The 26,302-nt window shown below is 37.6% G+C and overlaps 1 protein-coding gene across 1 annotated transcript in view; it reads right to left on the bottom strand.

Annotated features, from left to right (window-relative positions):
* Positions 1 to 26,302, bottom strand: part of LOC129263760 (mucin-5AC-like) — a 133,989-nt gene that overhangs the window by 59,082 nt on the left and 48,605 nt on the right. The window contains exons 28-46 of the mRNA XM_064097751.1: positions 25,677 to 25,965; positions 25,242 to 25,399; positions 24,098 to 24,267; positions 23,172 to 23,318; positions 21,795 to 21,810; positions 20,392 to 20,739; positions 19,126 to 19,551; positions 17,481 to 17,846; positions 16,153 to 16,461; positions 14,244 to 14,612; positions 12,420 to 13,427; positions 11,055 to 11,108; positions 10,687 to 10,725; positions 9,824 to 10,171; positions 8,894 to 9,073; positions 4,973 to 5,320; positions 3,873 to 4,220; positions 2,237 to 2,584; positions 1,100 to 1,483 (exon numbers count right to left, since the gene is read on the bottom strand). Of these exons, the coding sequence (XP_063953821.1) occupies positions 1,100 to 1,483; positions 2,237 to 2,584; positions 3,873 to 4,220; positions 4,973 to 5,320; positions 8,894 to 9,073; positions 9,824 to 10,171; positions 10,687 to 10,725; positions 11,055 to 11,108; positions 12,420 to 13,427; positions 14,244 to 14,612; positions 16,153 to 16,461; positions 17,481 to 17,846; positions 19,126 to 19,551; positions 20,392 to 20,739; positions 21,795 to 21,810; positions 23,172 to 23,318; positions 24,098 to 24,267; positions 25,242 to 25,399; positions 25,677 to 25,965 (5,655 nt within the window). The remainder of the gene's footprint in view (positions 1 to 1,099; positions 1,484 to 2,236; positions 2,585 to 3,872; positions 4,221 to 4,972; positions 5,321 to 8,893; positions 9,074 to 9,823; positions 10,172 to 10,686; positions 10,726 to 11,054; positions 11,109 to 12,419; positions 13,428 to 14,243; positions 14,613 to 16,152; positions 16,462 to 17,480; positions 17,847 to 19,125; positions 19,552 to 20,391; positions 20,740 to 21,794; positions 21,811 to 23,171; positions 23,319 to 24,097; positions 24,268 to 25,241; positions 25,400 to 25,676; positions 25,966 to 26,302) is intronic.

Genomic DNA, 26,302 nt, shown 5'->3' with positions numbered 1-26,302 from the left:
CCACAAAAACAAGGAAATAAATTTACCTGAGCAAGGTACTACAAATAAAACTCAAGTCCATCTCTGAATATGATGAAAGAAACACTTTCAAAAATCCAGCTGCCTTCATAAGAACACATAATAATAAAATAATGATAACAACACTAATAATTAATAATCGTAGTAACCATAGCAATATTAATAATAAAAACAACAACGACATATTAAACAGGGGTAACCATTTTAAGTTCCCAAAACTGTTATCCGAGCAGGTCTGGCTTAACATGATGTTGGTATTCATACCCTAGCATTTGATGGACTGCCTAGGCCCAAAGCATTTGTGGAATTTCTTCCTACAGGGTAACCATTTATTACACCTACTTACACATATCATTATAACTATCAATCAGTAAATCAACATTCACTACCAAAATAGAAATTATCGTTTCTGCAATAGACAAGCTCCTCTTTTCCTCATCGGCAAGTTTATACAATTGACCCTTCCTTTCTTTCATAAGGATGGGTAAATCACAAAGCAAGATGTTAATATCTAAATATGCCTGACATAGCAGGCAGAAATTTAATGGAACTTGTGACTAGAATAGCATATCAATAAATACTTTATCAAGGTATTTGTGGCAATTCTACTTTTAATACATTAGCATGTTGCTTTTCCAATGTAATTGGCCAACTCTTAAATACCACTTGCTCATTGACTCATTTCTGCTTCCGGAGGATCTAATGATAAGCACAATTCAAAAGAATATTAAAACTATCATGCTATTTGAGTTCGAATGACCTTATTCTCATCATGCACAGAAATGAACAACGAACTAGCTTTTCAAAGATGATCATCTGTCCATCTCCTTTCTGGCTGGTGATATCAAGTCGGTGACACAAAAGGAAGGGCAGGAAGGGTGACCCCATCCCAATGATTTTTGAGTGATAAAGTATCATCTCTGACAAAAACTTCCCTTCTTCATTAAAAGAGTAACCAAAGCATTTATAAAAAATGGTCCTTTTCTCACAAACTTGCCCTAACTGTGTCTACTGCCATTCATACATTATCCATATTCTGGAATGTTTCCAGATATTGTGCCAATTGTTCCCTGTGTTGTACCTGTTGTGGTGGCTGGAGTTGTTCCTGGAGTGGTTCCAGTTGTTGTTCCTGTTGTGGTACCTGTTGTGGTTCCAGTTGTTGTTCCTGTTGTGGTACCTGTTGTGGTTCCAGTTGTTGTTCCTGTTGTGGTACCTGTTGTTGTTCCTGTTGTGGTTCCAGTTGTTGTTCCTGTTGTGGTACCTGTTGTTGTGCCTGTTGTGGTTCCAGTTGTTGTTCCTGTTGTGGTACCTGTTGTTGTGCCTGGAGTGGTTCCAGTTGTTGTTCCTGTTGTGGTACCTGTTGTTGTGCCTGGAGTGGTACCTGTTGTTGTTTCTGGAGTGGTTCCAGTTGTTGTTCCAGTAGTGGTACCTGTTGTTGTTTCTGGAGTGGTTCCAGTCGTTGTTCCTAGATTTGTTCATGTAAAGAAGAACTAGATGTATATTATCATAAAGGATGAAAGATGACAATATTCTGTTCAAAAGTAAGTAGCAAATGAAACGCAATTAAAGGGAAATCAACAACGGTAACAGAATATTATGTCTGCAAGTATCCAATTCAAAATGAAAAAAAAAATCTTTAACTTTTTAAAAAATGCAGACAAATCATTTCTATTAAATTGAGCAAGTCCTTGCCCTTCCATCCCCAAACAGGATTACTATCATTAATCTACAATTCAAAACTATCTTACTGTTTTCCCCATCCTGTAAATCTTTCACAATCATGCTCCTTTCACATTTCTTCTTTGGAAATCACATTTCATTTGTGTTTGATTCAATTTTCACCAATCATAATGTTCATGAAATATTCCATAACAAAGGGTAAATTCACTAAATTTGTGTACAGGTCCTCCAATGAAACTGTTTGATAATCAAATTCAAACAAATCTCAATAACTTAAAAGAGCATCTCTGACATGAATATTGACACAAAGAGCAACACTTTCCCCACAATCCTTTATTTTCCTAAGATATTAAGAAGAAAAAAACATACATGTAGATATCATGTTTGTCTAAAAAAAAGCTTTTATCTTTATCCCTTACTTCTGCGTCAGAACAACACACATGTTTTCCAATTAACAAAACCTTTTAAATGCATATTTACAGTGATATTGGTCATACTGCCAGGAATTAGATAAAATACTTGATTGATGCAAATGTACCTTCTGTGGTTGTTCCAGGTGGTGAGCAAGTGACAGTGTGCCAACTGCAGCACAGCCATCTACATTCATAGTCCAGACATATTGGTCTTCCTAGTATATTAATACAGCGAAGACCTGTATTCACATCAACGGTAACAGCGTCAGTAGTTTCATTCCACGACACATGTGTGTCTACGGTCCTGCACCGGATATCGAATACGTTGCAAACTTTGGGGAAACCGGGGAAGTGCCGGGCATCTTCAAGAAGTTCAACTTCCTCAGCTGGAGCACTTTCAGATTGCAATTGTCCAGAATCATTATTAATCCATTCAGTCCAAATACATTTGTATTCTCTGCCGGGAACACACTCTGCAAGACAAAAATTAGTTTTGGATTGCCAATATAGTAGGAGAATATGACTGGGAAAAGTCATTTTAAGTATTACATTAAAAAATGGCAGAAAGTGTAGTATAAGGAGTTCTATTAATGGTTGAATATTCTTCAATTGACATTACATATCAGGGCAAGCTTGTGAAACAATTAATTTCAAACCAATTAGTACCACAAAAACAAGGAAATAAATTTACCTGAGCAAGGTACTACAAATAAAACTCAAGTCCATCTCTGAATATGATGAAAGAAACACTTTCAAAAATCCAGCTGCCTTCATAAGAACACATAATAATAAAATAATGATAACAACACTAATAATTAATAATCGTAGTAACCATAGCAATATTAATAATAACAACAACGACATATTAAACAGGGGTAACCATTTTAAGTTCCCAAAACTGTTATCCGAGCAGGTCTGGCTTAACATGATGTTGGTATTCATACCCTAGCATTTGATGGACTGCCTCGGCCCAAAGCATTTGTGGAATTTCTTCCTACAGGGTAACCATTTATTACACCTACTTACACATATCATTATAACTATCAATCAGTAAATCAACATTCACTACCAAAATAGAAATTATCGTTTCTGCAATAGACAAGCTCCTCTTTTCCTCATCGGCAAGTTTATACAATTGACCCTTCCTTTCTTTCATAAGGATGGGTAAATCACAAAGCAAGATGTTAATATCTAAATATGCCTGACATAGCAGGCAGAAATTTAATGGAACTTGTGACTAGAATAGCATATCAATAAATACTTTATCAAGGTATTTGTGGCAATTCTACTTTTAATACATTAGCATGTTGCTTTTCCAATGTAATTGGCCAACTCTTAAATACCACTTGCTCATTGACTCATTTCTGCTTCCGGAGGATCTAATGATAAGCACAATTCAAAAGAATATTAAAACTATCATGCTATTTGAGTTCGAATGACCTTATTCTCATCATGCACAGAATGGTACAACGAACTAGCTTTTCAAAGATGATCATCTGTCCATCTCCTTTCTGGCTGGTGATATCAAGTCGGTGACACAAAAGGAAGGGCAGGAAGGGTGACCCCATCCCAATGATTTTTGAGTGATAAAGTATCATCTCTGACAAAAACTTCCCTTCTTCATTGAAAGAGTAACCAAAGCATTTATAAAAAATGGTCCTTTTCTCACAAACTTGCCCTAACTGTGTCTACTGCCATTCATACATTATCCATATTCTGGAATGTTTCCAGATATTGTGCCAATTGTTCCCTGTGTTGTACCTGTTGTGGTGGCTGGAGTTGTTCCTGGAGTGGTTCCAGTTGTTGTTCCTGTTGTGGTACCTGTTGTGGTTCCAGTTGTTGTTCCTGTTGTGGTACCTGTTGTTGTTCCTGTTGTGGTTCCAGTTGTTGTTCCTGTTGTGGTACCTGTTGTTGTGCCTGTTGTGGTTCCAGTTGTTGTTCCTGTTGTGGTACCTGTTGTTGTGCCTGGAGTGGTTCCAGTTGTTGTTCCTGTTGTGGTACCTGTTGTTGTGCCTGGAGTGGTACCTGTTGTTGTTTCTGGAGTGGTTCCAGTTGTTGTTCCAGTAGTGGTACCTGTTGTTGTTTCTGGAGTGGTTCCAGTCGTTGTTCCTAGATTTGTTCATGTAAAGAAGAACTAGATGTATATTATCATAAAGGATGAAAGATGACAATATTCTGTTCAAAAGTAAGTAGCAAATGAAACGCAATTAAAGGGAAATCAACCACGGTAACAGAATATTATGTCTGCAAGTATCCAATTCAAAATGAAAAAAGAAATCTTTAACTTTTTAAAAAATGCAGACAAATCATTTCTATTTAATTGAGCAAGTCCTTGCCCTTCCATCCCCAAACAGGATTACTATCATTAATCTACAATTCAAAACTATCTTACTGATTTCCCCATCCTGTAAATCTTTCACAATCATGCTCCTTTCACATTTCTTCTTTGGAAATCACATTTCATTTGTGTTTGATTCAATTTTCACCAATCATAATGTTCATGAAATATTCCATAACAAAGGGTAAATTCACTAAATTTGTGTACAGGTCCTCCAATGAAACTGTTTGATAATGAAATTCAAACAATCTCAATAACTTAAAAGAGCATCTCTGACATGACTATTGACACAAAGAGCAACACTTTCCCCACAATCCTTTATTTTCCTAAGATATTAAGAAGAAAAAAACATACATGTAGATATCATGTTTGTCTAAAAAAAAGCTTTTATCTTTATCCCTTACTTCTGCGTCAGAACAACACACATGTTTTCCAATTAACAAAACCTTTTAAATGCATATTTACAGTGATATTGGTCATACTGCCAGGAATTAGATAAAATACTTGATTGATGCAAATGTACCTTCTGTGGTTGTTCCAGGTGGTGAGCAAGTGACAGTGTGCCAACTGCAGCACAGCCATCTACATTCATAGTCCAGACATATTGGTCTTCCTAGTATATTAATACAGCGAAGACCTGTATTCACATCAACGGTAACAGCGTCAGTAGTTTCATTCCACGACACATGTGTGTCTACGGTCCTGCACCGGATATCGAATACGTTGCAAACTTTGGGGAAACCGGGGAAGTGCCGGGCATCTTCAAGAAGTTCAACTTCCTCAGCTGGAGCACTTTCAGATTGCAATTGTCCAGAATCATTATTAATCCATTCAGTCCAAATACATTTGTATTCTCTGCCGGGAACACACTCTGCAAGACAAAAGGAGTTTTGGATTGCCAATATAGTAGGAGAATATGACTGGAAAAAGTCATTTTAAGTGTTACATTAAATAATGGCAGAAAGTGTAGTATAAGGAGTTCTATTAATGGTTGAATATTCTTCAATTGACATTACATATCAGGGCAAGCTTGTGAAACAAATAATTTCAAACCAATTAGTACCACAACAACAAGGAAATAAATTTACCTGAGCAAGGTACTACAAATAAAACTCAAGTCCATCTCTGAATATGATGAAAGAAACACTTTCAAAAATCCAGCTGCCTTCATAAGAACACATAATAATAAAATAATGATAACAACACTAATAATTAATAATCGTAGTAACCATAGCAATATTAATAATAATAACAACAACGACATATTTAACAGGGGTAACCACTTTAAGTTCCCAAAACTGTTATTTGAGCAGGTCTGGCTTAACATGATGATGGTATTCATACCCTAGCATTTGATGGACTGCCTAGGCCCAAAGCATTTGTGGAATTTCTTCCTACAGGGTAACCATTCATTACACCTACACATATCATTATAACTATCAATCAGTAAATCAACATTCACTACCAAAATAGAAATTATCATTTCTGCAATAGACAAGCTCCTCTTTGCCTCATCGGCAAGTTTATACAATTGACCCTTCCTTTCTTTCATAAGGATGGGTAAATCACAAAGATATTAATATCTAAATATGCCTGACATAGCAGGCAGAAATTGAATGGGACTTGTGACTAGAATAGCATATCAATAAATACTTTATCAAGGTATTTGTGGCAATTCTACTTTTTAATACATTAGCATGTTGCTTTTATATAACTTCTGAAGGTTTCCATGGCGAAGAAGAATAGTGTAGTAGGTTTCAAGGTACACCATGTATCTTTCTTGGAAAAGAATTCATCCAGAAGATTGAACCCAGCCTCACACATCTTACTCGGTCTCAATCAGACACAGTGCGTATCCAATTCTCACAAGTACTGACTTTGGTTAACCCACCTCGGCCCAACCTCACCAAAGCCGAGAAGTCAGGCCTTGCTAGTCTCCGAGAGGATAATTCCATTCATATTCTCAAGGCAGACAAGGGTAATGCTACTGTTGTGATGGACAGATTGGATTATGAGACCAAGGTTCAAAGACTACTGGATTCGGGGACCTATAGGAAACTTCCTAGAGACCCCACACCGGCCATCGAACGTAGGGTTAACGATAAGCTCCTCTCTCTCCAGAGGAAGGATGTCTTGTCTAGACCCATTTACCGACAACTCCGGAGCTCGTCTGGTCTATGTCCCATAATCTTTGGGCAACCGAAGATTCATAAACCAGACACTCCACTCAGACCTATTGTGTCTACTAGAGGATCTCCCACGTACACACTGGCTCAGCATTTGACTTACATCTTACAGCCTCTTGTTGGTCAGGGCGTGCATCACGTGAGAAACTCTAAACATTTCGTTGAGCAGATCTGTCAGATGAACGTCTCTAACAATGACCTCCTCATCAGCTTTGATGTTGAGTCATTGTTCACAAGTGTACCAGTTAAGGATGCTTGCGCCATCATCCTTGAGAGATTGAAATTTGACAGAACTCTCCCTGACAGGACACAGTTGTCTCCTCTAGAGATCCATGACCTGCTTGAGATGTGCCTCAATTCCACCTCTTTCAGATGGAGAGACACATTCTACAGGCAAACGGAAGGGGCTGCCATGGGGTCTCCCCTGTCCCCAGTGGTAGCCAACATGTTCATGGAACATTTCGAGGAGACGGCTCTCCAGTCAGCAACCCACAAACCCAAAGTGTGGCTTAGATATGTGGACGACACTTTTGTGGTTTGGCAACACGGTGCTGAGGAAACTAGCAATTTCTTACAGCACCTCAACTCTCAACACGAGTGTATCAAGTTCACCATGGAAATGGAGAATGAGGGGTCTATCCCCCTTCTTGATACAAAGATTACGAGGACGGCACAGGGATCCCTATCCCATCAGGTTTATCGGAAACCTACTCACACTGATCGGTACTTGAACTATCGTTCATTCCACCACCCATCAGTGCTGTGATCCATCAACAAGACGTTAGTCAAACGAGCGCATGAGGTTAGTGACCAGATCCACCTGAGAGGTGAGCTTGAGCATATCAAATGTGTTTTGAAATGTAACAACTACCCCTCACATAAGATCTGCACTGATCTTCCCCCCTCGCGGAACCCTCATGTAGGACAACCCAAGGCGAGAGTCGTTCTTCCATATCTGGGAGCAGCCTCTCACAAAATTCAGAGGATTTTGAGAGAAGCCGACATTGAGGTTCGTCATAGTTCCTCAAATAAGCTTCAATCTGCCCTCACTACCCATAAGGACAAGCGCAACTCCAAGGACCTCCCTGGAGTTTACCAAATTCCTTGTGAATGCGGTAAAGTTTACATCGGAGAGACGGGTCGTTCCTTCAACACTCGGATTAAGGAATACAAGGCCCATGGTAGGAGAGACGAGAGGGAAAAAATCTGCAATCATCGATCATGCCCATACGCATGATCACCGGATTCTTTGGGATGAGAGTAGACTGGACACCCGTGTCCCCTACTGGCATCAGCGGAGAGTCAGAGAAGCATTGGAGATTGAGGAACATAACACTGTTCCTCAAGACAGCGGCCTCCAAGTCAGCAATATCTGGCTTACCGTTCTAGACAAAGAGGCTAATTTGCCTAATTAGCCTACCCGGACGTTCCACACACGTGTGAGTACTGCAGTGCATGGGCGGAAGTGGTGACTATTGTCATTCATGCTAATCCTAGCGGGAATAATAACTGACAGCATTTCCGGTCGTCGCTGGTTTTGCGCGCCTAATTTGTGTGTTGTCACCCACGTCCGCATATGTGGATGTCATGTGACCTATCTAGCCAATCAGAGACATGTACCCTGCGAGATACCGTGCATACGGCACTTCGACAGAGTATATAAGGCCTGCTTTTACAAACTTTGCTCATTCTCCTGAGGACGACAAGAACACACTTGTCGAAACGTCGAGATTGGGTGGTCCTTTTCAGGACCAACATATGCCCAAGAAAGATACATGGTGTACCGTGAAACCTACTACACATGTTGCTTTTCCAATGTACTTGGCAAACTCTTAAATACCACTTGCTCATTGACTCATTTCTGCTTCCGGAGGATCTAATGATAAGCACAATTCAAAAGAATATTAAAACTATCATGCTATTTGAGTTCGAATGACCTTATTCTCATCATGCACAGAGTGGAACAACGAACTAGCTTTTCAAAGATGATCATCTGTCCATCTCCTTTCTGGCTGGTGATATCAAGTCGGTGACACAAAAGGAAGTGCAGGAAGGGTGACCCCATCCCTATGATTTTTGAGTGATAAAGTATCATCTCTGACAAAAACTTCCCTTCTTCATTAAAAGAGTAACCAAAGCATTTATAAAAAATGGTCCTTTTCTCACAAACTTGACCTAACTGTGTCTACTGCCATTCATACATTATCCATATTCTGGAATGTTTCCAGATATTGTGCCAATTGTTCCCTGTGTTGTACCTGTTGTGGTGGCTGGAGTTGTTCCTGGAGTGGTTCCAGTTGTTGTTCCTGTTGTGGTACCTGTTGTGGTTCCAGTTGTTGTTCCTGTTGTGGTACCTGTTGTTGTTCCTGTTGTGGTTCCAGTTGTTGTTCCTGTTGTGGTACCTGTTGTTGTGCCTGGAGTGGTTCCAGTTGTTGTTCCTAGATTTGTTCATGTAAAGAAGAACTAGATGTATATTATCATAAAGGATGAAAGATGACAATATTCTGTTCCAAAGTAAGTAGCAAATGAAACGCAATTAAAAGGAAATCAACCACGGTAACAGAATATTATGTCTGCAAGTATCCAATTCAAAATGAAAATAGAAATCTTTAACTTTTTAAAAAATGCAGACAAATCATTTCTATTGAATTGAGCAAGTCCTTGCCCTTCCATCCCCAAACAGGATTACTATCATTAATCTACAATTCAAAACTATCTTACTGTTTTCCCCATCCTGTAAATCTTTCACAATCATGCTCCTTTCACATTTCTTCTTTGGAAATCACATTTCATTTGTGTTTGATTCAATTTTCACCAATCATAATGTTCATGAAATATTCTATAACAAAGGGTAAATTCACTAAATTTGTGTACATGTCCTCCAATGAAACTGTTTGATAATGAAATTCAAACAAATCTCAATAACTTAAAAGAGCATCTCTGACATGAATATTGACACAAAGAGCAACACTTTCCCCACAATCCTTTATTTTCCTAAGATATTAAGAAAAAAAAACATACATGTAGATATCATGTTTGTCTAAAAAAAAGCTTTTATCTTTATCCCTTACTTCTGCATCAGAACAACACACATGTTTTCCAATTAACAAAACCTTTTAAAGGCATATTTACAGTGATATTGGTCATACTGCTAGGAATTAGATAAAATACTTGATTGATGCAACTACCTTCTGTGGTTGTTCCAGGTGGTGAGCAAGTGACAGTGTGCCAACTGCAGCACAGCCATCTACATTCATAGTCCAGACATATTGGTCTTCCTAGTATATTAATACAGCGAAGACCTGTATTCACATCAACGGTAACAGCGTCAGTAGTTTCATTCCACGACACATGTGTGTCTACGGTCCTGCACCGGATATCGAATACGTTGCAAACTTTGGGGAAACCGGGGAAGTGCCGGGCATCTTCAAGAAGTTCAACTTCCTCAGCTGGAGTACTTTCAGATTGCAATTGTCCAGAATCATTATTAATCCATTCAGTCCAAATACATTTGTATTCTCTGCCGGGAACACACTCTGCAAGACAAAAGGAGTTTTGGATTGCCAATATAGTAGGAGAATATGACTGGAAAAAGTCATTTTAAGTGTTACATTAAAAAGTGACAGAAAGTGTAGTATAAGGAGTTCTAGTATAAAGGAGTTCTCGTAATATTCTGCAATTGTTATTACATATCAGGACAATCTGGTGAAGCAATTACTGTAATTTCAAACCAACTAGAGATGCTCGGCGGGTCGCGTGGCCAAGCACATGTATCCCCCGAACCCACAGCGTCATCCGTCCTTGCGATATGTAGAGCTCACACAGAAATTTGACAAATAAATACAATTATCATGGCGACAATGACCCTGCCCACATTTGCCTTTGGGTAGGAAATTTGATGACAATAATATGACGCAGTAGCGTGACTCTGCAGAACCTAAAGTATTGTCCAGTATCCCCTGTTGGGGAATACAATTATAGAGTAATCTGGATATAATTGTAAACCTAACCCTAAGACCCCCATAAAAAATGATAGGCATCTTCGCTTCACCTTCCAATATTGCTTCTGTGTGCCAACTGTTATGACAAACTGGAAAAAGAGCACAAGTTACAGGTTTTACCAAATTTTCCACAAAAATATGGTTACCATGGAAACCATGCCTCCACCCACTCCAAAATCATTAGGCGGCTTTACGTTACCATAATGGACCTTCATGACAAATATGAAGATAATTGGAGAAGAAATGCAGCCAGTAGAGCACTCACAAGGAAATCTCTATTCCCACAAAAACTTTTGTTACCATGGAACAATGTCTCCGCCTACAACAAAATCGATAGATGGCTTCGCTATAACATAATTGAACTTCATGCCAAATTTGAAGATGATCAAAGAAAAAATGCAGCTGATAGAGCACTCACAAGGGAATCTCTGCGGCGGCGCGATAAGGCCAAATCCATAGCATCCTCCGAACTCTGTTCGGGAGATACAATTAGTACCATAACAATAAAATAAATTTACCTGAGCAAGGTAATACAAATAAAACTCAAGTCCATCTCTGACTATGATGAAAGACACACTTAAACAAATCCAGCTGCCTTCATAGGAACAGGTAATAATAAAATAATGATAATAATTAATAATCATAGTAATCATAGCAATAATAATGATAATAATAACAACATATTTACCAGGGTTAGCCACTTCAGTTCACAAAACTTTTATCCGAGCAGGTCTGGCTTAACATGATGATGGTATTCATACCCTAGCATTTGATAGACTGCCAAGGCCAAAAGCATTTGTGGAATTTCTTCCTACAGGGTAACCATTTATTACACCTACTTACACATATCATTATAACTATCAATCAGTAAATCAACATTCACTACCAAACTAGAAACTATAATTTATGCAATAGACAAGCTCCTCTTTACCTCATCGGCAAGTTTATACAATTGACCCTTCCTTTCTTTCATAAGGATGGGTAAATCACAAAGCAAGATATTAATATCTAAATAGGCTCGACATAGCAAGCAGAAATTGAAAAGACCTGTACTGACCACACAGAAACATTGTTAGTGCTAACAATGCGCTAACAGAGCCCTGTTACAATCAGTAATGTGACAGCAATACCGATGTTTAATACAGCAATGCATTACTTACACATTGAAATGAATGTTTTGAATTCATAATCCTGAAGATGAAACTGGGCTTACTGTTCTGTTAGGCTAACAACATTTCTGTGTGGCCGACACTGGTGACTGGAATAGCACACCAATGAACACTTTATAAGGTATTTAATGCAAATCTACTTTTAATACATTAGCATGTTGCTTTCCAATGTACCTGGCCAACTCTTAAATACCACTTGCTCATTGACTCATTTCTGATTCCGGAGGATCTAATGAAAAGCACAATTCAAAAGAATATTAAAACTTTCATACTATTTGAGTTCAAATGACCTTATTCTCATCATGCACAGAATGGAACAATGAACTAGCTTTTCAAAGATGATCATCTGTCCATCTCCTTTCTGGCTGGTGATATCAAGTCGGTGACACAAAAGGAAGGGCAGGAAGGGTGACCTCATCCCTATGATTTTTGAGTGATAAAGTCTCATCTCTGACATTTTACCCTTACCTTCTTCACTAAAAAAGTAACCAAAGCATTTATAAAAAATGGTCCTTTTCTCACAAACTTGACCTAACTCTGTCTATTGCCATTCATACATTATCCCTATTCTGGAATGTTTCCTGATATTGTGCCAATTGTTCCCTGTGTTGTACCTGTTGTGGTGGCTGGAGTTGTTTCTGGAGTGGTTCCAGTTGTTGTTCCTGATGTGGTTCCAGTTATTGTACTTGTTGTTGTTTCTGGAGTGGTTCTAGTTGTTGTTCCTGCTGTAGTGCCTGTTGTTGTTCCTGGAGTGGTTCCAGGCGTTGTTCCTGTTGTGGTGCCTGTTGTTGTTCCTGGAGTGGTTCCAGTTGTTGTTCCTGTTGTGGTGCCTGTTGTTGTTTCTGGAGTTGTTCCAGTTGTGGTTCCTGTTGTGGAACCTGTTGTTGTTCCTGGAGTGGTTCCAGTTGTTGTTCCTGTTGTGGTACCTGTTGTTGTTTCTGGAGAGGTTCCAGTTGTTGTTCCTGTTGAAGTACCTGTTGTTGTTTCTGGAGTGGTTCCAGTTGTTGTTCCTGTAGTAGTGCCTGTTGTTGTTCCCCGAGTGGTTCCAGTTGTTGTTTCTGTTGTAGTGCCTGGAGTTGTTCCAGGAGTGGTTCCAGTTGTTGTTCCTGTTGTAGTGCCTGTTGTTGTTCCTGGAGTGGTTCCAGTTGTTGTTCCTGTTGTAGTGCCTGTTGTTGTTCCTGGAGTGGTTCCAGTTGTTGTTCCTGTTGTGGTGCCTGGAGTTGTTCCTGGAGTGGTTCCAGTTGTTGTTCCTGTTGTAGTGCCTGGAGTTGTTCCTGGAGTGGTTCCAGTTGTTGTTCCTGTTGTGGTACCTGTTGTTGTTTCTGGAGTAGTTCCAGTTGTTGTACCTGTTGTGGTGCCTGTTGTTGTTCCCGGAGTGGTTCCAGTTGTTGTTCCTGTTGTAGTGCCTGTTGTTGTTCCTGGAGTGGTTCCAGTTGTTGTTCCTGTTGTAGTGCCTGGAGTTGTTCCTGGAGTGGTTCCAGTTGTTGTTCCTGTTGTGGTACCTGTTGTTGTTTCTGGAGTAGTTCCAGTTGTTGTACCTGTTGTGGTGCCTCTTGTTGTTCCCGGAGTGGTTCCAGTTGTTGTTCCTGTTGTGGTGCCTGTTGTTGTTCCAGGTGTTGTTCCTAGATTCATAAATATAAAGAATAACAAGATGTACATTATCATGATAACGGATGAAATATGACAACATTCTGCTTGAAAGTAAGTTGCTCCTTAATTAGGGTTATTCTTTGTTTTTGTTTTTTTATAAGAAGTTCTGATTAAAAGGAAATAAAAAAAAGTAACAGAATAGTATGTCTGTAAGCATCCAATTAAAAAAAATAAAGATAAATAAAGTTTCAAAGAAATCAGACAAATTATTTTTATTTAATTGAGCACGTCCTTACCATGTATCTCAATGACATTACCTACATGTATGAAACAAAACTGCAATCTCTGTATGGGATTACAGTCTTTTCTTTACAATCTAAAACTATCCTACTATTTTTCCCATCCTGTAAATCTTTCACAGACACGCTCCTCTGACAATACTCCTTTTGAAATGACATTTTATTTGTGTTTCATTCCATTCTCACTACTCATAATATTAATGAAATATTCCATAATAACAGTTCACTGAAATAGTGTACAGGTTCTCCAATTAACTTGTTTGAGAATTAAATTTTAACAAAACTCAATAACCTTAAGGACTATATCTGACATGGATATTGACAACAAGAGCAACACTTTCTTAGAATCCTTTTTTTCCAAAAATATTAAAAATAAAAACAGAGATCGAATTTGTCTTATAGAGAACTTTAAATTTTACCTTTATCCCTAATCTCCATGTCACAACAACACACCTGTTTTTCTACTAACAACACGGTTAAAATGCATGTATACAGTGATAGAGGTCACACAGCCGGGAATTAGTGAAAATATTTGATTGATGTGCCTACCTTCTGTGGTGGTTTCTCCCGTAGTGGTTGACGGTGTTGAGCAAGTGACAACTTCCCGAATACAGCATAAATAGGAACATTCATAGTCGAGACAATGTGGCGTTCCAGGTATGTTAATACAGCGAAGACCTGTACTAACGTCAACGGTAGCAGCATCAGCAGTTTCATTCCACAACACATGTGTGTCTACAGTCCTGCATTGAATATCCTGCGGCTCTGAGCAATCTTCGGGGAAGTCAGGGTTGTGCCGGGCGTCTGCAAGAAGTTCAACTTCCTCCGCTGGAGCACTCTCAGATTGCATTTGCGTAGAATGAATATTAAACCATATTGTCCAGGTACAATGCCAAGTGTCTTTTTCAACACACTCTGCAGAACAAATGGGCATGGATTAGCATTACATTTTGAGAAAAAAAATTGACTAAAGTCACTTTAAGTGGTAATAGTGAAATAAAATGGAGTAGTAAAAAAGTTTTAGAAGTAGTTGTAGAAGTTTGACAATTGTCGTTAATTTTCAGAGACCGTTGGTGAAGCAATTCATTTTACACCAATTAGAATAACAACAACAACAACATAAGAAATTTCCTAGAAAGGTAATATACATGTAAATAAAACTAAAGTCCATCTATGTATATAAATGAAATAAATACTTACAGAAATCCAGCTGCCCTCATAAGAACACACAATATTGATAATTGATGATAATAATAATAAGAACAACAAATCTACCAGGGGTAGCCACTTCAGTTCCCAAAAATGTTCTCCCAGTTGGCCCTGCTAAACATAATGATGGTATCATTACCCCAGTTTTAGCTGGGCTACCTAGGCCGTATGCATTTGAGGAATTTCTTCCCTCAGGTAACCATTTACCTCACCAACACATATAATCAAAACTATCATTAGTGAATCAACATTCACTACCAAACTAGAAATTATCATTTCTGCAATAGACAAGTTCCTTTTAACCTCATGGGCAAGTTTATACAATTGGCCTTTCCTTTCTTTCATAAGGACAAAATTTCAAAGCAAGATTATAATATCGAAATATTTCTGACACAGCAAGCAGAAATTAAATAGACCTTTTGAGTAGAATAACATATCAATAGACACTTGATAAAGGTATTTGTTGCAATTCTACTTTCAATGCATTAGCATGTTGCTATTCAAATGTACTTGGCCAACTTTTAAATACCAATCGCTCATGGACTCATTGTTGCTTCTGGTGGATCTAATGAAAGTCTGATTCAAAAGAATAGAATGATCAAGGCATCAAAGTTGGCGCTTATCTAATTGAATATTAAATCACCATGCCATTTGAGTTCAAATGACCTTATTCTGATCCTGCAGAGAATGGAACAACGAACTGACTTTTCAAAGATGATCATCTGTCCATCTCCTTTCTGGCTGGTGATATGAAATCGGTGACACAAAAGGAAGGGCAGGAAGGGTGACCACATCCCCATGATTTTGAGTGATAGGGTCTCATCTCTGACACTTTACCCTTCCCTTGTACCCTAAAAGAAAAACCAAGCATTTAAAAGAGTTGGTCCTTTTCCCACAACCTTGACCTAACTGTGTCTGCTGCAATTTATATATCATCCATATTCTGGAGTGGTGTCAGATATTGTTTCCTGTGTTGTACCTGTTGTGGTGCCTGGAGTTGTTTCTGGAGTTGTTCCAGTTGTTGTTGTTCCAGGAGTGGTTCCAGTTGTTGTTCCTGTTGTCGTGCCTGGAGTTGTTCCTGGAGTGGTTCCAGTTGTTGTTCCTGTTGTGGTGCCTGGAGTTGTTCCTGGAGTGGTTCCAGTTGTTGTTCCTGTTGTAGTGCCTGGAGTTGTTCCTGGAGTGGTTCCAGTTGTTGTTCCTGTTGTCGTGCCTGGAGTTGTTCCCCGAGTGGTTCCAGTTGTTGTTCCTGTTGTGGTGCCTGGAGTTGTTCCTGGAGTGGTTCCAGTTGTTGTTCCTGTTGTAGTGCCTGGAGTTGTTCCTGGAGTGGTTCCAGTTGTTGTTCCTGTAGTAGTGCCTGTTGTTGTTCCCCGAGTGGTTCCAGTTGTTGTTTCTGTTGTAGTGCCTGGAGTTGTTCCTGGAGTGGTTCCAGTTGTTGTTCCTGTTGTAGTGCCTGGAGTTGTTCCTGGAGTGGTTCCAGTTGTTGTTCCTGTAGTAGTGCTTGTTGTTGTTCCCCGAGTGGTTCCAGTTGTTGTTCCTGTTGTAGTGCCTGGAGTTGTTCCTGGAGTGGTTCCAGTTGTTGTTCCTTTTGTCGTGCCTGGAGTTGTTCCTGGAGTGGTTCCAGTTGTTGTTCCTGTTGTGGTGCCTGGAGTTGTTCCTGGAGTGGTTCCAGTTGTTGTTCCTGTTGTAGTGCCTGGAGTTGTTCCTGGAGTGGTTCCAGTTGTTGTTCCTGTTGTTGTTTCGAGAGTTGTTCCAGGTGTTGTGCCTTTAGATTCATACATATAAAGAGTAACGAGATGTACATTATCATAACGGATAAAATATGACAAGAGTCTACTTGAAAGTAAGTTGCACCTTAATTAGGGTAATTTTTTTTTTTTTTTTTTTTTCATAAGAAGTTCTGATTAAAAGGAAATCAACAATGGTAACAGAATAATATGTCTGTAAGCATCCGATTAAAAAAAAAAGATAAATAAAGTTTAAAAGAAATCTGTCAAATTATTTTTATTTAATTGAGCAAGTCCTTACCATGTATCTCAATGACATTACCTACATGTATGAGACAAAACTGCAATCTCTGTATGGGATTACAGTCTTTTCTTTACAATCTAAAACTATCTTACTATTTTTCCCATCCTGTAAATCTTTCACAGACACGCTCCTCTGACAATACTCCTTTTGAAATGACATTTTATTTGTGTTTCATTCCATTCTCACTACTCATAATATTAATGAAATATTCCATAATAACAGTTCACTGAAATAGTGTACAGGTTCTCCAATTAACTTGTTTGAGAATGAAATTTAAACAAAACTCAATAACCTTAAGGACTATATCTGACATGGATATTGACAACAAGAGCAACACTTTCTTAGAATCCTTTTTTTCCAAAAATATTAAAAATAAAAACAGAGATCGAATTTGTCTTATAGAGAACTTTAAATTTTACCTTTATCCCTAATCTCCATGTCACAACAACACACCTGTTTTTCTACTAACAACACGGTTAAAATGCATGTATACAGTGATAGAGGTCACACAGCCAGGAATTAGTGAAAATATTTGATTGATGTGCCTACCTTCTGTGGTGGTTTCTCCCGTAGTGGTTGACGGTGTTGAGCAAGTGACAACTTCCCGAATGCAGCATAAATAGGAACATTCATAGTCGAGACAATGTGGCGTTCCAGGTATGTTAATACAGCGAAGACCTGTACTAACGTCAACGGTAGCAGCATCAGCAGTTTCATTCCACAACACATGTGTGTCTACAGTCCTGCATTGAATATCCTGCGGCTCTGAGCAATCTTCGGGGAAGTCAGGGTTGTGTCGGGCGTCTGCAAGAAGTTCAACTTCCTCCGCTGGAGCACTCTCAGATTGCATTTGCGTAGAATGAATATTAAACCATATTGTCCAGGTACAATGCCAAGTGTCTTTTTCAACACATTCTGCAGAACAAATGGGCATGGATTAGCATTACATTTTGAAAAAAAAATTGACTAAAGTCACTTTAAGTGGTAATAGTGAAATAAAATGGAGTAGTAAAAGCAAGTTTTAGAAGTAGTTGTAGAAGTTTGACAATTGTCGTTAATTTTCAGAGACCGTTGGTGAAGCAATTCATTTTACACCAATTAGAATAACAACAACAACAACAACATAAGAAATTTCCTAGAAAGGTAATATACATGTAAATAAAACTAAAGTCCATCTATGTATATAAATGAAATAAATACTTACAGAAATTCAGCTGCCTTCATGAGAACACACAATATTGATAATTGATGATAACAATAATATCAACAACAAATCGACCAGGGGTGGCCTCTTCAGTTGCCAAAAATGTTCTCCCAGTTGGCCCTGCTAAACATGATGATGGTATCATTACCTCACTTTTAGCTGGGCTGCCTAGGCCCTAAGCATTTGAGGAATTTCTTCCCCTCGGGTAACCATTTACTACACCAACCCATATAATCAAAACTATCAATTAGTGAATCAACATTCACTACCAAACTAGAAATTATCATTTCTGCAATAGACAAGTTCCTTTTAACCTCATGGGCAAGTTTATACAATTGGCCTTTCCTTTCTTTCATAAGGACAAAATTTCAAAGCAAGATTATAATATCGAAATATTTCTGACACAGCAAGCAGAAATTAAATAGACCTTTTGAGTAGAATAACATATCAATAGACACTTGATAAAGGTATTTGTTGCAATTCTACTTTCAATGCATTAGCATGTTGCTATTCAAATGTACTTGGCCAACTTTTAAATACCAATCGCTCATGGACTCATTGTTGCTTCTGGTGGATCTAATGAAAGTCTGATTCAAAAGAATAGAATGATCAAGGCATCAAAGTTGGCGCTTATCTAATTGAATATTAAATCACCATGCCATTTGAGTTCAAATGACCTTATTCTGATCCTGCAGAGAATGGAACAACGAACTGACTTTTCAAAGATGATCATCTGTCCATCTCCTTTCTGGCTGGTGATATGAAATCGGTGACACAAAAGGAAGGGCAGGAAGGGTGACCACATCCCCATGATTTTGAGAGATAGGGTCTCATCTCTGACACTTTACCCTTCCCTTGTACCCTAAAAGAAAAACCAAGCATTTAAAAGAGTTGGTCCTTTTCCCACAACCTTGACCTAACTGTGTCTGCTGCAATTTATATATCATCCATATTCTGGAGTGGTGTCAGATATTGTTTCCTGTGTTGTACCTGTTGTGGTGCCTGGAGTTGTTTCTGGAGTGGTTCCAGTTGTTGTTCCTGTTGTTGTTCCTGTTGTAGTACCTGTTGTTGTTTCTGGAGTTGTTCCAGTTGTTGTTCCTGTTGTGGTACCTGTTGTTGGTTCTGAAGGGCCGGGTCCAGTTGTTGTTCCTGTTGTGGTGCCTGTTGTTGTTCCTGGAGTGGTTCCAGTTGTTGTTCCTGTTGTGGTGCCTGTTGTTGATTCTGAAGGGCCGGGTCCAGTTGTTGTTCCTGTTGTGGTGCCTGTTGTTGTTCCTGGAGTGGTTCCAGTTGTTGTTCCTGTTGTTGATTCTGAAGGGCTGGGTCCAGTTGTTGTTCCTGTTGTGGTGCCTGTTGTTGTTCCTGGAGTGGTTCCAGTTGTTGTTCCTGTTGTTTCAAGAGTTGTTCCAGGTGTTGTTCCTAGATTCATACATATAAAGAATAACAAGGTGTACATGTACATTATTATAATGGATAAAACATGACAAAATTCTGCTTGAAAATAAGTTGCATCTTAATTAGGGCTATCCTTTGTTTTGTTTTTGTTAAGATGTTCTGATTAAAAGGAAATCAACCATGGTAACAGAATAGTATGTTTGTAATCATCCAATAAAAAAGAGAAAAATTTAAAGTTTACTTAAAAAGAAATCTGACAAATTATTTTTTATTTAATTGAGCAAGTCCTTACCATGACAGTACCTACATGTGTGAGACAAAACTGAAATCTCTGTATGGGATTACAGTCTTTTCTTTACAATTCAAAACTATCCTGTTTGTCCCATCCTGTCCATCTTTCAGACATGCTCCTCTGACATTTCTCCTTTAGAAAAGACATTTCATTTGTTTTTTATTCCATTTTCACCACTCATAATATTAATGAAATATTCCATTACAACAGGTAAATTCAATGAAATTGTGTACAGGTTCTCCAATTAACTTGTTTGAGAATGAAATTCAAACAAAACTGAATAACCTTGAGGACTATACATGTATCTGACATGGATATTGACAACAAGAGCAACATTTTCTTAGAATCCTTCTTTTCAAAAAATATTTTCAAAAAAACAGATATCAAATTTGTCTTAAAGAGAGCTTTAAATTGTATCTTTATTCCTAACTTCCATGTCACAACAACACATAAGCTTCAAGAATAAGATGAACATTGCCGTCTTTTTTTTACTAACAACACATTTAAAATGCATATGTACAGTGATAGTGGTCACACGGCCAGGAATTAGTGAAAATATTTGATGTGCCTACCTTTTGTGGTCGAGGGTGTTGAGCAAGTGACAACTTCCCGAATGCAGCACAAATAGGAACATTCATAGTCGAGACAATGTGGCGTACCAGGTATATTAATACAGCGAAGACCTGTACTAACGTCAACGGTAGCAGCATCAGCAGTTTCATTCCACAACTCATGTGTGTCTACAGTCCTGCACTGAATATCCTGCGGCTCTGAGCAATCTTCGGGGAAGTCAGGGTTGTGCCGGGCGTCTGCAAGAAGTTCAACTTCCTCCGCTGGAGCACTCTCAGATTGCATTTGCGTTGAATGAATATTAAACCATATTGTCCAGGTACAATGCCAAGTGTCTTTTTCAACACACTCTGCAGGATGAAACGAGTTTTGCATTAGAGTATTATCATGTTTTAAAAAGCTAGGTTTCACCTTAACAAAATATATCAGCTTATGCCTATTTATCAGCTTATGTATCAGCTTTCTCTCTTCTTCTCTCTCTCTCCACACACATATTCACACACACCCCTTCTCCTTTTTTTTTTTATCTTGTTCTCAGTATTATACATTGTATCACTTTGGATCATATTGCAATTGATTCATGAATAAATCACACGGTACAATTCTGAATCAAACAACATTCTAAAAACTTTGGGATACATTTCATTTTAATTGACATGTAAAATACTATTACCATAGTGTAATATGAAAGTGGTTTACATTCTTCTCTCTGAACAAAAAATTTACAAGAACACAAAATCATCATGCCATAAATGGATGAATAAACATGTAATTACAAAAAAAATCATTGCGATATATTTCAATACATTTTAAATAACAGATATCTATTTTCACTGAAAAGTTGTTCTAAAGAATCATCTATTTTCACCAGCGTCAATTTGTTTTCCCAGCATGTTTAAACATATTAACCACTGACCATACCTGCTGGCAGGTGGCATATTTTATAAACGTTCAAGAACACATAGGCTTTTAGACATTTGTATCAATGTAGATAAAATTTATGTTACTTTGATAATTTTATGATTTATAAATTGTATGTTGATTAAATCCAGTCCAATTTTTACTAAAACAAGCAACAACAAAAACACACAAACATATGGACATGTATGGTATGTCCATGTAGGACCTACATGTAATTCTTACTGTATAAATGTATAATTAGTTACCATGGTAATGATCAGTCAAATAATTTAAACAAATTATACCAATGATTAAAGCTACTGACATTTTGTCAGCTTTATAGTCTGGACTTTCCAAAGGTCTTCCAATACACTTGTCCTGTGCTTTGAAGGAACCAAAAACAAAATTATTGACTAGTTCAGATTTTCATGACCATGAACTGTGATGCATATTTTGATTCAAGAACTATGATCACTGCAATGAATTTTGGGATTATTTTAAAGACCTTCTTGAAGATAAGACTAAAATACAACACAAGATAAGAAAATAAGATTTTATTTACTGTCTCTTGTGAAGGAAAATGAAAAATTCAGAGTGAAAGTATTAAAAAAAACATCAGTCATCTACACACAAATAATCATAGCCCTATTGATATAATATATGCATATATATATATATATATATATATATATATTATCAAAATAGTGTACAATCTATTGTACAATATACTGGATTATATGTACAACAAATATACAATTATTCAGAGTGCAGGCCTATTTCACAGAGGCCGAAGGCCGAGGTGAAATAGACCTGCACGAGGTATAATTTTATATTTGGAGTTCATATTGTCCAGTAATACATGTATTGTATAATAGAGCATTCACTATTTATCAAAGTAAATTGTACAACACCTTCTACGTGAGCAAATGGGAGGCTGAACGTCAATTATTTGTACCGTTGCACACATACCACCATAGCACGGGTCAGGAAAAGGTGACGTCACTATAAAAATTAAGATTCAACACATTGTACGCGTTTAGTAAATGCTGACGAGCAGGGCTTCTTGGCTAAATGCGCATTGCCATTATTCCCCCCATTCATTTAACACGGGCTTTACCCTCCAAAAATCAAAAGATATATGTACAATATAACTTTACTTTTTGAAGGGAGGTCACATGGTACCAATTTAGCCAATCGCAGTTTGCATTTTACTACCACTATTTACTATATATATATATATATATATATATATATATATATACTTCATTTGCATTTGAATCTAAGAGGGATTACAAAGGGTATTTCCAGAAACAAATCTTACAATGTAAGAAAATTTTTCTTTATGCAATGCAGTGCAGGCATAACAGCTGCTCTGATAGACAAGGTAAATCACGAACCACGAGTTTCACCTGATTTCGCAATTAATAACATATGCAATATGATCTTTTGACGCCTAGATGACCTCTGACCTTATTGTCCTCGAGTGGTATTACCCAAAGATTATTTGTACCAAGCATAAACACAATTTAAATGAGAGCAAGTTGAACAAAAAAATGAAACAGGATGAACATAAACTCATATCATTTGACCTTATGGCCCCTAGATGACCTGTAGCCCCATCATCCTCATAAACACACATGTGGTATAACCCAAGGATCATATTATGTACCAAGTATGAACATAATTGATTCAGAAATAAAAGAATGAGAGCAGTTAGAACAAAATCTTGACCTTTTGACCTCAATGGAAGAATCCAAACATGGCAATAGGTCAGGCAACACGACATTCAACTATCCATGTACTTATTGTTTGAGTCTTTACAATCCATTTGTGCCTACTGTAGAGGAGGCTACACTACATGTATGTAGCTCTAGCATTCTACTTCATTACATATGCAAGATTGAATAAAGGGAACATTGATCAATGTTGTTGTTCCATCAGGGCATTCAAGCTCAACGACATCTTCAATAATACTCTCCGGTCTACAGCATGAACAGTACTGATCCATTATCATCTGGCCATCTATGATCTGAAAACAATTATAGACAGCAAATTGAGATATTGTGTGAAGCATGTACAGACATCAAAGGCATTATCTTACGTTAAGTCACTTACAATAAGCAAATTTTTCAGTCAGGTAAATTACTGAGGAAGCTTTTCATCATATCTCAATATATCCAAATTAAAAAAAATTAAAATATGGATGGTTAAAAGGAATTGTAATGATTATTCTGATAATATCTGAATCAATGATTATGATAGGCACTTTGATAAACAATAATAGAATATTGCAAAAGGAAAGAAAACAAAATTGCCTGAGAAAAGCTAAAATTTCCAGTAACATTGGAATGATCTTTACTATGTTACGTAGCCATATCACCTTGCAAAATACCATATTCAACTTGTTTCTGCAAAATTGTCAAACCCAAATAAAAATAACAAAAACTCTACTGATAGGACAAGAATGTCCAATACCTGGGCCCTCTCTTACAAATAGTTACAACTGATCCAAACGATCTCAAATGTATGGAAATCTACCCATGTACCATAATAATTTCTACAGGGTATTTGCACAATGTCCTTAATAGTAAACAAAGAGAACCAAAATGAATTTTCAAGAGAACAATGAATGTATGAAATTCAATATACATCTTAGCTAGAAAATATTTTTAACAAACTTGCACTTTAGACGTTGAAGTTGCTGGCTGCTCATAGTTGTGGTTGATCGGATCAAGTGCAACTCTTAGTACAGAGCCTTGAACAACACATCATTTTGCAAAGTCTATAATGAAAAATGATTGCACTAACCTGAGTAAACGAATGGGATGAAGAGCACTTTCCTTGACATTCATTGAGATAGATAGGGTCTGGAGAAGTACAGTTATTATATGATATGATGGCAGGTGCTTTCCCCTGTACCGTCCCGCACGAGCTATGGGTAGGGTATGTGACTGCCGGCAGTGTTGGGTTTTTCACACCTGTAAGAGAGGATAAGAGACAGATGAAAACCAAACTTAAAACTTGGGACCTGTTTCACAAAAGAGTTAAGTCTGACTTAAAGTCATGCTTAAATGCCAAAACACACAAAATGGCAAACCGGAGTTAAGACTATGCAATACCGCACACCCACTGTGTACTCTCAGTAATACATGAATATGATTTTAATGGCAATTACAGTCACATTTAAATGTTTGTGATAGCCACCCCCACCCCCTTACAGTAGTTATTCTGATTGAATATACACTATTTTGTAAGACTAGGTACAAGTGTTATAAACATGATATCTCCTCAATATCAATGTTTAATTCCTTACCCCTTCATTTGATAACCTTAACCACCCTCTCTAGTTAAAAAAAAAACTCAAATCATATATTATGTCCGGCAAATGTTAAACTATTAATGGTTCTTGGGTCCCAACTTTTTTTAATGATTCCAACTTTTTATGCCTTTTTTTAAATTCTAATATTAAAGTATATATATATATATAACATATTTACTTTGTATATTTTCATCATTTGTATATACTTGTTTTGTTTTTATGCTTTTAGGGCCCCTTTTGATACCAGCTTTTGCTGAAAGGGCACCCTATTGAAATATTGTTCAAATAAATAAATGAATAAAAGATGTGGTAATTCATCTACTTGACCTCTTAAATCTAAACACATGCAAGGAACCAGATGCTGTTGCCTCTTGAGAACCAAGCATTCATTTCGGTTCTCATGGCAAATTATTCACAAGATTGCCAAAATTACGCAACAAAGCTGCAAAGCATTGAAATTGTAGTTAACCAATAGGATTTGTTGGATTAAACCTATTTGACAATTTTTTGCTGTCATCAACACTTTGCAGTTGATGTAATATGTTTCTCTTCTAGTTTTAAAACAGACCTTGTGGATAACATGTCCAATTTTATTGCTGGATGAATGAACAAACTTGATAATCAAGACGTTACCTGAATTTGTAGTCCTGATTGTCTTGGTGGTGGATGTTGTAGGTACAGTTTCAGTTGGCTTGGTAGATGTGGTAGTTGTTTCATGTGTGGTAGGTGGAGCTGTTGAAGATGTCGTAAGGCAGTTGGGATCACTGACAACATTGTGGCAACAGAGAAATCTAAGAATCACAAGGATCCATAAGAGATGGATGAAAAGGTATCAGTATAGTTTTATTGTCATTGATGAATAATTCCTATCAGATCAAAGATAGTGATGAAGCAATATCGAATACACACATTGTACTATTTTTTTATTTACTGATCAGATCAAAGAGAGTGATGAAACAATATTGAATGAACATTGTACTATTTTATTTACTGAAAAAAAAATATGCAAATGGGTTTAATTCATGAGAAAAATAAAGCCTTCCATTTGGTTATGGGATAGAGACTGACCTTATTCTGTAATCAAAACACAGAGGTTGCTCCTCAGAAAATAAACACTCCAGACCAGTATCCTTATCGCAGGTCAGTGATTGACCCAGCTCTTGGGCGCTATAATAAGGAGGAAAGGCAGTCTCACACTCGATATCAATTGGAGCTTTGCAGACATCATGGTTGAGTTCTCGGCAGGTCTCAATAAGCTCGTATTCACCACCGTCTCCACCCGTTATTTTGTCCCCAGTTTGAGCCTCATCATCGCACCATGATGTCCACTCGCATACTTCAACTGTGTCACACTCGCCTGTTGGCCAAGAGGTTTGGAACTATGATTATAATGAACTAACATGCCAAAGTCACTAATGCACAATAAATCCAGAGCACTACCTGGCATCATGAAATTTCATCCAAATAGGACAGGAGAAGAGTTTGAGATAAAAAAGGAAATTAAAATACAATGTAAAAGATATGTACTAGATACATACTTTATTCTTAAATGGGTCTCTGGGCCTACATGGTCTTTACAAGCAATTCCTGTGGATAATGTTTGAAGCATTATCATTTTGACTCTATATCACAACTGAAAACAAAATATTACACACTGATAATATGTAATATCATGGACAACAATCCAATATAAT

Source organism: Lytechinus pictus, chromosome 1 (genome assembly GCF_037042905.1).
Source record: "Lytechinus pictus isolate F3 Inbred chromosome 1, Lp3.0, whole genome shotgun sequence".
Lineage (NCBI taxonomy): Eukaryota > Metazoa > Echinodermata > Echinoidea > Temnopleuroida > Toxopneustidae > Lytechinus > Lytechinus pictus.
Note: the sequence above shows the minus strand (reverse complement) of the source record. Positions and strands in the feature narration are given on the sequence as shown.